This window comes from Oryzias latipes, chromosome 22, assembly GCF_053564925.1.
Source record: "Oryzias latipes strain Hd-rR chromosome 22, Olatipes_Hd-rR_3.1".
Taxonomy (NCBI): Eukaryota; Metazoa; Chordata; class Actinopteri; order Beloniformes; family Adrianichthyidae; genus Oryzias; species Oryzias latipes.
In genome coordinates, this window is record NC_136258.1 from 8,644,714 (window position 1) to 8,656,669 (window position 11,956).

The window sequence follows — 11,956 nt, forward strand, 5'->3', positions numbered from 1 at the left end:
CAGAGATGCCCAGACTTCCCTCACCACTTCCTCCAGCTCCTCTGGGGGGAACCCGAGGCGTTCCCAGGTCAACCAACAGACATAGTCTCTCCAGCGTGTCCTGGGTCTTCCCCGGAACCAGCCCCCCTACGGAGGAAGCTCATCCCAGCCGCTTGTATTCAGGACGTGGTCCTTTGGGTCATGACCCATAGTTCATGACCATAGGTGAGTGTTGGAACGAAGATCGACCGTTAAATTGAGAGCTTGGCTTTCTGGCTCAACTCTCTTCACCACAACGGACGGATACAGCGACTGCATAGCTACGGACGCCGCTCCAATCTGTCTGTCAATCTCACACTCCGATCTTCCCTCACTTGTGAACAAGACCCCCAGATATTTAAACTCCCCCACTTGGGGCAAAGACACTCTCCCCATAGAAAGATGGCAAACTACCTTTCTCTGGTCAGGAACCATGGCCTCAGACTTATCGGTGCCGACCCTCATCCCAGCTGCTTCACACTCAGCCGCAAACCGCTGCAATGTACGCTGGAGGTCCCAGCCTGATGAAGCTAACAGGACAACATCATCTGCAAAAAGCAGAGAGGAAATCCTGTGGTCCCCAAACCAGACCCCTTCCGGCCCCTGGCTGCACCTAGAAATTCTGTCCATAAAAACTACGAACAGAACCAGTGATAAAGGGCAGCCCTGCCAGAGTCCAACGTGGACCGGGAACAGCTCTGACTTACTGCCAGTTATGGGAACCAAACTCTTACTTTAACCCTTGTGCTATCCTAGGCACTTTACCATTAAGAGTTGGGTCATCTAGACCCACTAGTCAGTGCTCTGAACCTTTTTTCTTCAATGATTTTTGATCTTCACTGGTGTCCATGGATTACATGAAATCTTTCCACCTTTATCTACCTTTGTCATGGTAGGAATAACACGTGAATGCATGGGTGGGGTCAGCTAAGATAGCACAAGGGCTAGTCATCCAGAGACCGGACAGCCCCCAGTAAGGTTCCCCGGACCCCATACTCCCAGAACACCCCTCCACAGAACACCATGGGGGATGCGGACGAACGCCTTCCCCAAATCCACAAAAAATATATGGACTGGACGAGCAAACTCCCACAATCCCTCCAGCACCCTAAAGAGGGTGTAGAGCTGGTCCACTGTTCCACGACCAGGACGGAAACCGAACTGTTGTTCCTGAATCTGAGGTTGGACTATCGGACGTACTCTCTTCTCCTGAACCCTGGCATAGACTTTCCCAGGGAGGCTGAGGTGTTTAATAATTCTTTCAAGTTTCAAAATTTTTTCTTTCAAGTTTAAAACTGTTTTAATTTTTTTTCCAAATATACAATGTGTATTTTTCAAATTTAAAATCTGATTTTCATTCCCTTTAACCTTGTACTATCCTATGACCCCCCCCCCCTTTTACATTGATGTGTTCTCCCTACCACGACAAAGGTGGAAAGATTTCATGTATTTGAAGATTTGAAGATCACAAATCATTGAAGAAAAAAAGGTTCAGAGCACTGTCTTGTGGGTCTAGATGACCCAACTCCCAACGTTTTCCACCACTTTAAAATTTCCCACCAAGACTTCCAACTGTAGGTGGCAGACATGCTCTGGTAAACAGAAAAAGAAGAAGCCCCTCCCTACTTGTCCAGTGGGAACACCGTGGGCTAAAAGCATGTTGCTGAGGGCAGTGTCAACATAAATTAACAACTCATCACCAGGTTTGTGGAAGTGTGAAAGCCTCTGTCATATCCTTCAGTTTGTCCAGGTCAGAGGGTCATGTTTGAACACAGCGGCGCCTCTGCAGCTCCAACAGACGGCGGGAAATCTTCAGGGGAAATGATTGAAGTCAAACTGTTTTGGAACAGATGTCCTCAGGTGTGGAGATGGTCGATCTGGAGCTCAGGGTAGAATTAACCCCGTTCTCTCGACACCCCAGGACTGCCGAACCCCAATCTTTTTTTATTTTTTAACTTGTCCTGTCCAACAGCTGGGCAGACAGATGAGAGCTGAGGGCCTCTTGTGTTGGACATATTTTACTTTAACAAGAGGGGTTATTAATCTTCAGACAAACCAGAGGTATGTCTGAATAAACCCCTTTTGTAATCGAGGCCAAACTTTATTCATTTTAATCATGTTTGAAAATCTTTGGTGTTGGACCGGACGGAAAAGGAAAGAGGGGAAGAAGAGAGAGGGATGTTAGAGAGAGGGGAGGGATAGGAGGGTGATCATAGGAGGGGGGGGGGGGGTAAATCCATGAAGCAGCATAAAGCAACAAGCTACTGGTTGTTTATCATTACGGTAAGGTTCAAATGTAGTACAAATAGGGCGGGGCCTGTTCACACACACTCAAATGTTATAAACACACCTGCTAGCTGCAAAAATGTCCACGTCAACATGTACACAAAACAGATAGTGTTCACACGCATACTTATGCCTTCAAACCAACTAGTGTGAAATATTTCATTCAATAACGCAACTATTAGTGCAAAGGTGAGCTAACACCTGTGCTCAATTGAGTGTTTATGTTCTTCTAATATGGATGGTGGAATGTGAAAAGAAGGAGGGAGAGTGCCCAGCCATCCCCACCCCAAGACCCCCACCGCTTGGTGGGGAACCCCAATCTCACAGAAGTCTGGCTTCTCACTGCGACTGCCTGGACCAGGTTTGGTCAGTCAATCTGAACGAGGAGACTCCCCAGTCAGCAGAAAAGCATTTTCCTGGCTCCGTTGTTTACATGGATTTAGGCACCGACAGACGGAAGCAAAAGTGGATGACAGGTTCAGTCGCTCAAAGTCTCCACAGATCGTTTCTATGAACTGAGCTCTCTGCAGTTTCAGTTTGAGCAAAGTCAAATACATTCTCACTGATTTGTTTCTTCGTGTGAATAAAGGAGGAATAACTTTGCAGAGGTTTATTTTGAAAGACTCTGCAGTGGACTTCCTGTTCAGTGGGTTTTCTGTTATTGGGCGTCGCTTGTGTTTTGTGCTGCTTTACTGTCACACAACGGTAAGTGCAGTGTGAAGCTTTTATTGAAATGAAAGCAGGAAGTACGAGCTGCAGCGTTCAGAGATACAGATGTGCAGCAGCTGCACGTCGTCTTTGCGGCGTGCTCATCCGCTGCTCGCCGTCCGTGTCCGTGCTGCACGGTCCCAAAGGAAAAGGACAGAAGACCCGTGTATTAAAAATACTTGACAGAGTTCTGCTTAAAAATTAGTACATGCCATCCGTCAAAATACTTAACAAAATATATCATAGAAAACTTTAATACTTGGAAGTACAGTTAAAGCGGTTTGTGCGTCCTTTCCTGGCGAGAAGGGAGACTTCAGAGTTCACATCATGATACAAAGACAACCAGGCGCCAGAACAGTCTTCAAAAAGAAAATCAGCCTCTAAACATTGAACTTATGGTAAAAAGTGCTGCCGTTTGCATTTCCAGAGTTGCTGATTCTATTGAAATCTCTGCTGTGAGCGACAAACTCTCCTCAGGCGTCGCTTTCCTTCCTGTAAGTCTGACCGTTTTGGTGGATCTGCCCTTTAAGTTGCTTCTGGAAGGTCTGGGTTCAGCTCAGGGTCCTGTGGGGGCGGGGCTACTTGGTCCTAATCCTCCTCAAAAACAAAAAAATGTCTCAACAGCAAAAAGAAAAAGTCCTAATAATAAAATAACCAGCAGCATAACGTTATTGTGTTGTTTGGGTTGAGAGGTTATAAAAAGTGCCATGTTATTTGTTTGCTTTAGTTCTATAAAGTTTTTCATATAAAGTTTGATTTTGTGCAAAAGAAAGAATAAAGTTTAGCTGAAGCTTCAGCGTCTCAGAATGCTAAAAACCAGAAACCCAACGTGGTTCTGCTGCACGGGAACCTCTGCTCCATTTAAACATTTGCTTTAAAGAAAACTGGAAGGAAGAAGAAGTGACGAGTAATCCCAACCAGGAGCCAATCAGATCCCAGAAACAGAGGGGGCGTGCCACCGGACGTCCTGGAGGTCACGGGTCCCCAGAGGACTTCATCATCTTGGCGGCCTGTCGGGGAGAAGCAGAGGTTTTACCATCAAGAGTCTCACTGCTCATTCCATCAGACGCTTCGGTTCCCGCTCGTGTCTGCGTTGGGCGCCATGCTCGCTCCGGTTCCTGCGCCACGGACCCGTAAGCAGCCCTTTCTGGATGAAGGGACGTTCACTTGATTCAGGGTTTTCTGTAACGATGCAGCGTCAGCCGCCTCTCCCTGGAGCAGACGGGCCGTCTGTTCGATGGGTACGGGGGGCGGGCTGAACAACTGCTTGATGCCGCGTTCACACCGGCTGCGTCGACTCGCCTGCTGTATGAGCTCTCGGGCTTGAGGTTTGTTCCCCATTTTATCCCTCACAGGACAGCGTATTTGGGGGCTTGTTGTTGTTACTCCGTGCGGCACGCATTAGATCAGTTTACGGTTTGGAAGGTCATCACGGTAAATGTCACCCTCTGCATCATCGTTAAATAACACGACCATAAGTAATTGTTACGATGTTTATGCAAACAAATACGTGTTTGATGAGATGCTCAGCTGCCACTGGAAAAGGTTTTGGGATTGTTTAATATGAGCTTTAACATTGGCTAGGCTTTCATTCGATAATTGTTTGCTGTGCAGTTATCTATGCATTTTATTTCTATGCTTAGTAGCTGCTGGAACACAGCACTTAGTTTGTTTTTTGTTCTGTTTAATGTTTAAATCTTTTAAATTTGCATCTACAGATTTGTTAGTGACCTTAACTGGTCACTAACAGGGTTGGTTTACGGTTTGGAAGGTAGAACTGTCAGACACCAAATAAACGGCGCGGCCTCAGCCACAAAACCGCTGCATCCATGCGTCTGGGCTCGTTCCTGTCGTGCAGGTGGGCTGAGCATTCATGCACGCGCGTGGACATCGGCGTCGCTCTACGGCGTGCTCTAACCTTGTACATGGCAGCCAGCCACGCCGGGCCCTTCTTGTCCTCTGTGACGTCCATCCGCAGCTGCTGCGTGTCCATGTGGGCCATCCGCTTGTAGTGAAGGACGATGCCGCTGGGCCGCGAGCTCTCTGCCACACACAGACCCCCCCACAAACCCTTTACCTGTTTGCTTTTTACCTGCTTTAGTTAAAAAAATACAACAGCAAGATCTTCAGCTAAGACCTCAAGTCCCTGTTTGATTTGTTTTCATTCATGTTTTTTCACATTACATAGTTTTTTCAACATTATATAATGCATTATGAAGTGCACTAGATAGTGCTCTATATATAGTGCACTAGATAGTGCACTATATATAGAGCATATAGCTGTATAGTGCATTATATAGTGCATGTAGTGCACTATATAATGCACTATACAGTGAATATAGTACACTATAAAATGCACTATACAGTACATATAGTACACTATTTAATGCACTATACAGTGAATATAGTGCACTATATATTCGGGCTGTAATTCGGGTTGTCTGAATTCCCACTCTAACCCCTAACTATTAAAAAACTATACAGTGCAGCTCTATGTAGAGCCCTGAATTGTAGAGCAATTCGGACACCATGCTCACTACTTTTTTCTAATTTTTATTTAAACGGCAGATATGACATCATTTTCACAGGTTAAAATCTAATTGGTTTGAGTGTTTTGTGACGATTATTTATGATCCACTGTCTCCTGTAGATAAAAACGCTGATGATTAATCAAAAAAATACATTTAAATACTTTTTTTGATAAAAATTGTTCCAACGCAATGCATTGTGGTTTATATCCTCCGATCTTTCACAGAGACTTCTGGGAAATTGATAAGGCACTGGATTTTGGAATTGTAGATTCAGACAGCACTAGAAATGGAGAACGCACTATAGAGTGAACTATGTAGGGGTTAGGGTGGGAATTCGGACATACCCGATGATCCCTTACAGACACACACTCCCAGCATGCAACACGGAGTTTCCTTCAACCAGAAAAGTGCAGAAGGAACCGATCGATGGCGAGCTTGCACCAAAACATGACAACTCCTGCTACTTCAACTGGATTCTTCTTGATGATGGAACAAAGTTCTGCAAACAGAAACTACAGAGCCCTAGACCTGAAACCAACTGTTTCCTCAAATTAATCATTTGTGCCCGCTATTTAGTGTGGCGTGGCCGCAAATTAGCATTTTATTAGCATCTTGTTATCACAAATTATTTTATTTGGTCACCATTTAGCATTTTGTGGTCACTTATTAGTATTCTGTGGTCACAAATGATTAATTTTAGGGAGCATAGATCGTTTTATCCCCAACGTCACGTCCAGGGCTCTGTAGGAAACCTGTCATGCAAACAGAAAAGACAAAGGTGGAAAAATGGAGGAATGGAGTGAAGACGACTGGACAGATGAAGTCAGAACCAAAGCCGACCTTCAGGTAGGAAGTGACTGTCCAGCAGACTGGTGTAAGTGTGAATGTCGCTGTCTGAGCCCAGAGGAGGAAGAGGAGCCCCCAGAGTCACAGCAGCAGCAGGAAAGGAGGCGTGTTAGCACAGGGGGGCACAATCCAAGGTTAATGTGGGACTTAGAGACGCCATCAAACCGCAAACAGCTTTTGAGGTTCAGTATTCAGAGGACACAAGAGAGAATTAAACGTGTTTGTCGGCAGCTGAAATATTTCAACACGGACTCACCTCCTGGACTCGCAGCATCTGTCAAAATCTGCATGCTAGAGATCCGACTCACCGGGACCTCTAAGGGAGTCTCACCGTCCAGCAGCAGGAAGCTAATGACCAGCAGAGAAAAGGGTCAGTGAGCCGCAGAACGGCCAATCGCTGCACAGCTACAACATGAGGCCTGCTCCACCAACTGTCCCGGACGAGGACAGGCGGCTCAGGACCACAGCTGAGGGAGGAGCCTCCATCACAGGAAACAGGAATGTCCACAGAACAGTCCAGATAAGGAAAGCTCTGTGCACGGAGGGAGGACTCACAGGTGGTGGGAGGTGAGCCGGCAGGTCATGACCTCAGACTTCTCTGACTCTCCTGGGGTGACGCTGAACGTTCCTCCTGGAAACATGCAGCACAGGTGAGGATCTACCTGCAGCTTCATGTGGAGATGGAGCGAGCAGAGCGGATAGATCGTGTTGTATATATTAGTGACCAACACCAAATTCTGATTAAAAACCTCATCTTTAAGTAAACACATTATCTATATATAAAGGTTAATGGCCGACAAAGTGTGCATTATATGAAATTAACCCACTTCACGGAAGCATCAGTTGCTTCCATGAAGTGCGTTAATGCTACTGCAGCACGTTACCGTGACAACGCACCACACCACCGCTGCAGTCAAGGTCCAGCAATATATCTATTCTGATGACCACGATATGTTAAATAAAGCATCAGTTCGGAGAGAAAGTTCTCCTCTAACCGATGGTTTTTGTCCAGATGATGAAGAAAAAAGGTTTGTTTTAAAGAAGCCGGCGTAGTGATACAGAACATTTAAGCTATGTGACCGGAACTACTTTTTTAGGCGTGCGGTAATCACTTTTTAATGCACACCCAGCAGCCAATCAGCATCGTGTATTCACCCAGACCATGGTATATAATCTTTACTGCATTTGTCATGGAGTTCTAGTGAATTTGAAACGAAGAGGATTATCAAGAATGAGTTAAAAAATAGGTATCAGATCCAGAATGGTTCTTCTGACCAATAGAATGACGGCATACTAGCTGTTTCACCCGCATGTGACAGATGTCAACCACCTGCAGTCACCTTGATTCACGTTTGGTTCTGTCCTAATGAGACGTATGTGACACATTTACTTTGATCTTTGTTTGGAATTATTGATGAAAGGTAACTTAGAATGATTGGGTTTTGTTTACACTATTAGCACAACGCTTTTCTCAAATGGAAGGACGCGGCTCCGCCCACAGACTGGATTACTGGACTACTGGATCATTTCTGTTATTTCACTTAGAACTTGAGAAAATAAGGTAAACACTAAAAGGTTCTCGACGTAAATGTAGAACTTTGGTATTGGTATGGACGCCCTTTTAACTTCTTTAATCATACATCTCCAAAAGTGACAGAATGACCAGTTTTCTCTGTCATTTTAACTCTGTTATTCATTTAAGCACTATATCCTTTTCTATCTTTTTGGTTTCTGTAGTTTTTATAATGATTATTGTCATTTCTGCTTCTGTTCTTTACTGTCTATACATATATATGTATACATGCCTTGCTTTAATTTTATTGAGAAGGAGGAGGGACTGGGGGGTGGGGGGTTATTGTTTGTCTTGTTTTGGGTCATGATGCTAAAAAAATACAATTAATGTATTGGAAAAGAGATAAGTTCTTTCTAAGGAGCGTCTCACCTGCAATGAGCACTTTGAGCTGCTTGTCGAAAAAGTCGGCCTCCTTCTGGGAGACCAGGCTGCAGTCGGCGCAATGCCGCACCGGGTCGACGAAGCACATGCGGTCCAGCGCCACCTTCTTACTGCAGCACTTATCGCAGAAGCAGCGGCCACAGCGCCGGCAGTGGTGCTGCACAAACACAGGTAGCACAGGTTGGTCTTCACTAACCACCAGGTCGTCGCTTTTCTCACAACCATGGCATCCAAGACGAAGCCTAAAGAATCTGTTCTGACGCCAAGACAGAAACTTTGACGCTAACAACACAAACACAAAGCAGCACTACGGATGAATAAGGTCCCAGCGTCCAAGCTGAAAACAAGAATTTACCAGAACAAGTTCAGCTACAGGTTGATATTTTTGAATTGATCTGCTGCTTTAACCTGCAGTTTGATGCATCATGGTAGAATAGACGACTGACCTTTCTCTTCATGAAGTCAAACTTGATGTCACACTGCATACATCTGTGGCACTGGATGACAGAAAGAAGAACAGGAAGTTACACAACCTGCTGAGCGGGCAGATTCCACATGGTCAGCAGCATCTGATCATCTCTAAAGGAGCGACCAGCCACCCGTTTATTTCAGCCGCTTGTATCCGGGACCTGGTTCTTTGGGTCATGATCCAGAGCTCATGACCATAGGTGAGAGACCGGTAAATTGAGAGCTTTGCTTTCTCGCTCAACTCTCTCTTCACCACAACAGACTGGTACAGCGACCGCATAACTAAGGACGCCACTCCGATTCGCCTGTCAATATCACGCTCCAGTCTTCCCTCACCCGTGAACAAGACTCCAAGATATTTAAAATCCTCCACCTGGGGCCGGGACACTCCACCCACCCAGAGATGACAAACTACCTTTCTCCGGTTCCGGTCAAGAACCATGGCCTCAGACCTATTGGTGCTGACCCTCATCTCAGCTGCAAACCGCCCCAATGCACGCCGGAGGTCTTGACTCAATGAAGCCAACAGGACAACATCATCTGCAAAGAGCAGAGAGGAAATCCTGTGGTCCCCAAACCAGATCCCCTTCCAGCCCCTGGCTGCACCTAAAAATTCTGTCCATAAAAAACTATTGATAAAGGGCAGCCCCGGTCTGACTTACTATGCGAACCAAGCTCTACTCCGGTCATACAGAGACTGGACAGACCTCAGTAAGGCTCCCCGGACCCCACACTCCCAGAGCAGCCTCCACAGGACACCATGGGGGACGCGGTCGAACGCCTTCTCCAAATTCACGAAACACTTATAGATTGGATGAGCAAACTACCACAATCCCTCCAGCACCCTAAAGAGGGTGTGGAGCTGGTTCACAGTTTCACGACCAGAAAAGAAACCACACTGAATCTGAGGTTCCACTCTCGGATGAATTGTCCTGATATGATCACATTTTCAGAAACAAACCAAACCAAATATACAAGAAATTAACTGTTGAAATCCCTCAAATCTATGCGTAATGTTTCTATCTAACAAAACTGGAATGTCTGGAACATTTTCACTGTATTTCAGATAGCTCCTGTAACTATCCGATTCCTGAATCCCGGTCTAATGGTCCGGGAATCATGGAGCTGTAGCTCCAGCTCTGGTGGTCCAGGACTCATGGAAGAGCTGTAGCTCCAGTTCTGGTGGTCCGGGACCCGTTCGTGGAGCTGTAGCTCCAGCTCTGGTGGTCCGGGACCCGTTCGTGGAGCTGTAGCTCCAGCTCTGGTGGTCCGGGACCCGTTCGTGGAGCTGTAGCTCCAGCTCTGGTGGTCCGGGACCCGTTCGTGGAGCTGTAGCTCCAGCTCTGGTGGTCCGGGACCTGTTCGTGGAGCTGTAGCTCCAGCTCTGGTGGTCCGGGACCCGTTTGTGGAGCTGTAGCTCCAGCTCTGGTGGTCCGGGACCCGTTCGTGGAGCTGTAGCTCCAGCTCTGGTGGTCCAGGACCTGTTCGTGGAGCTGTAGCTCCAGCTCTGGTGGTCCGGGACCCGTTCGTGGAGCTGTAACTCCAGCTCTGCAACTCCTAAACTCAGGATTCATGAATCGTGAAACTCTTTTTGGGAGCACGTCAAGGTCCAGGGAGGCCTGGACCGTGGAACAAAGTTCTAGTACTGTTCACTGATCCTGCCAGTACGTGACAAAAACGTTAGTGAGCAAAGGTTGGTCAGCTGCAGCTCCAATGGAGGACCGTGCTCGGTCTCCAACCACGATGACGTTCATTTTTAGGCTTTATTGTGAAAAGCTCCCACCGGAAGGGGAGACTTTTGGTTCGTGTGGAAGCAGAACGTCGAGCCGTCACGTCGGTCTCACCTCTTTGTCCGGGACCCACTGCGGCTCCTCCAGGCAGAAGGGAGAGCTTTTGCCGCCGTCTGCCACCATCCGAAGTCCGCTGCAGCTGCGGAGCAGCTTCTTCCCCGGAGGAACGGAGAACATGCCGAGCGACCGAGCCCTCTGCCTTCCACCGAGAACGCTGTCAGGACACGCCCCCTGCAGGAGGACACGGCCTTCAGCCAATCAGAGCGCGGATCGGAGGTCACGTGATGTCTTGTTTTTCAGCTCAACTTCTACACCCATCAGTTCATGTGGAGGCGTTTCTGCCGGACAGAAGGCAGAAAACTGAAAAATATCTTTAAACTGTGGATTTGGAGGCCAAACTAAAGCAGACAATGCAGATGCTGCATTTGCTGTCACTAAAAACAGCTTTAGTTTTGTCGTAACCTTTAAAAAGTGTCAATCAAATCAAAGTTACTTTATTTTTCCTTCGCTGATGGGAACGAAGAGCAGAGACGATCCTCAGTGAAATCAATGCAACACACACACATTCACTAAAATACTGACCGTAAACTCAGACCTGCTGAGGCAAACACTTGGACATCACTGAGAGCAATCAGGCAACGTCCTCTTGGTGCTCTACCCCCCAGTTTTAACTGCACCCTTAATCACACACACCCCTCCGTCTCAAAACATACACTCCAACACACACACAAGCAAACCACACATAACTTACACAAGGACGGTGGGACCTCTGACCATCTGTCCCCTACCCCGTCCCTGGTGGGGGGAACCAGGCCCTCGGTAACGGGGTGCTGGTCTCCCGGACCGGGCAGGCCCTTCTCCTGGTGGGACCATGAAACTGGGATCATATGTCATCTGAGCCAGGGGGTGTCTGTGCCCCTGTGGTGCGGGTTTGGGGTCTTGCTCTTGACCTCTGGCCCCCTCCAAAAAGAGCTTGGTCTTCAGGGACCACCGCTTCTCCTGGGTGTCCTCCTCATGGGCAAAGGCGGGCGGCCCCTGCCTTACTCTCTCCCGACCTCCTGCGGGGTGAGCATGCGGCGGGTCTCCCTTGGGGGACCCTGGCTCGTGTCTGGGGTTGGGGAGGGAGGATGGGGTACTGGTGGGCTATCCTCCTGGCTGGGCTAGGGCCAGCCCTCTTTGTGCTCCTGTACCTCCTGCTCTGGGCATTGGGGGGCCATGGGGCTCGCCCTGGTCTGAGTGTCTGACTGGACTACCCGGCGGGCGAATTCCCTCTATCTGCTACACCGTGCCGGCGTGGGGGGGGGGCTACCACTACCACTTCGGGGGGGGGGGTATCTTGGTGAGGGTTCCCCCTT

The 11,956-nt window shown here is 47.8% G+C and overlaps 1 protein-coding gene across 3 annotated transcripts; it reads right to left on the reverse strand.

Moving 5' to 3' along the window:
• Nucleotides 1-3,014: 3,014 nt before the first annotated feature.
• zfyve21 (zinc finger, FYVE domain containing 21) lies at nucleotides 3,015-10,844 on the reverse strand. 3 transcript variants are annotated; one of them, XM_011490677.3, is made up of 8 exons: nucleotides 10,656-10,843; nucleotides 8,790-8,840; nucleotides 8,332-8,500; nucleotides 6,945-7,020; nucleotides 6,646-6,737; nucleotides 6,384-6,437; nucleotides 4,931-5,055; nucleotides 3,015-4,022 (listed from the first exon to the last, which is right to left on the reverse strand). In XM_011490677.3, the coding sequence occupies exons 1-8, from the start codon at nucleotides 10,776-10,778 to the stop codon at nucleotides 3,987-3,989; spliced, it is 726 nt and encodes a 241-aa protein (XP_011488979.1). In that variant the 5' UTR covers nucleotides 10,779-10,843; the 3' UTR covers nucleotides 3,015-3,986. The 3 variants fall into 3 exon arrangements, with proteins under 3 accessions (XP_011488979.1, XP_011488980.1, XP_078797006.1); XM_011490678.4 differs by lacking the exon at nucleotides 6,384-6,437 and having other exon boundaries at nucleotides 10,656-10,842; XM_078940880.1 differs by lacking the exons at nucleotides 3,015-4,022; nucleotides 4,931-5,055 and adding an exon at nucleotides 6,115-6,295 and having other exon boundaries at nucleotides 10,656-10,844.
• Between the last annotated feature and the right edge of the window lie 1,112 nt (nucleotides 10,845-11,956).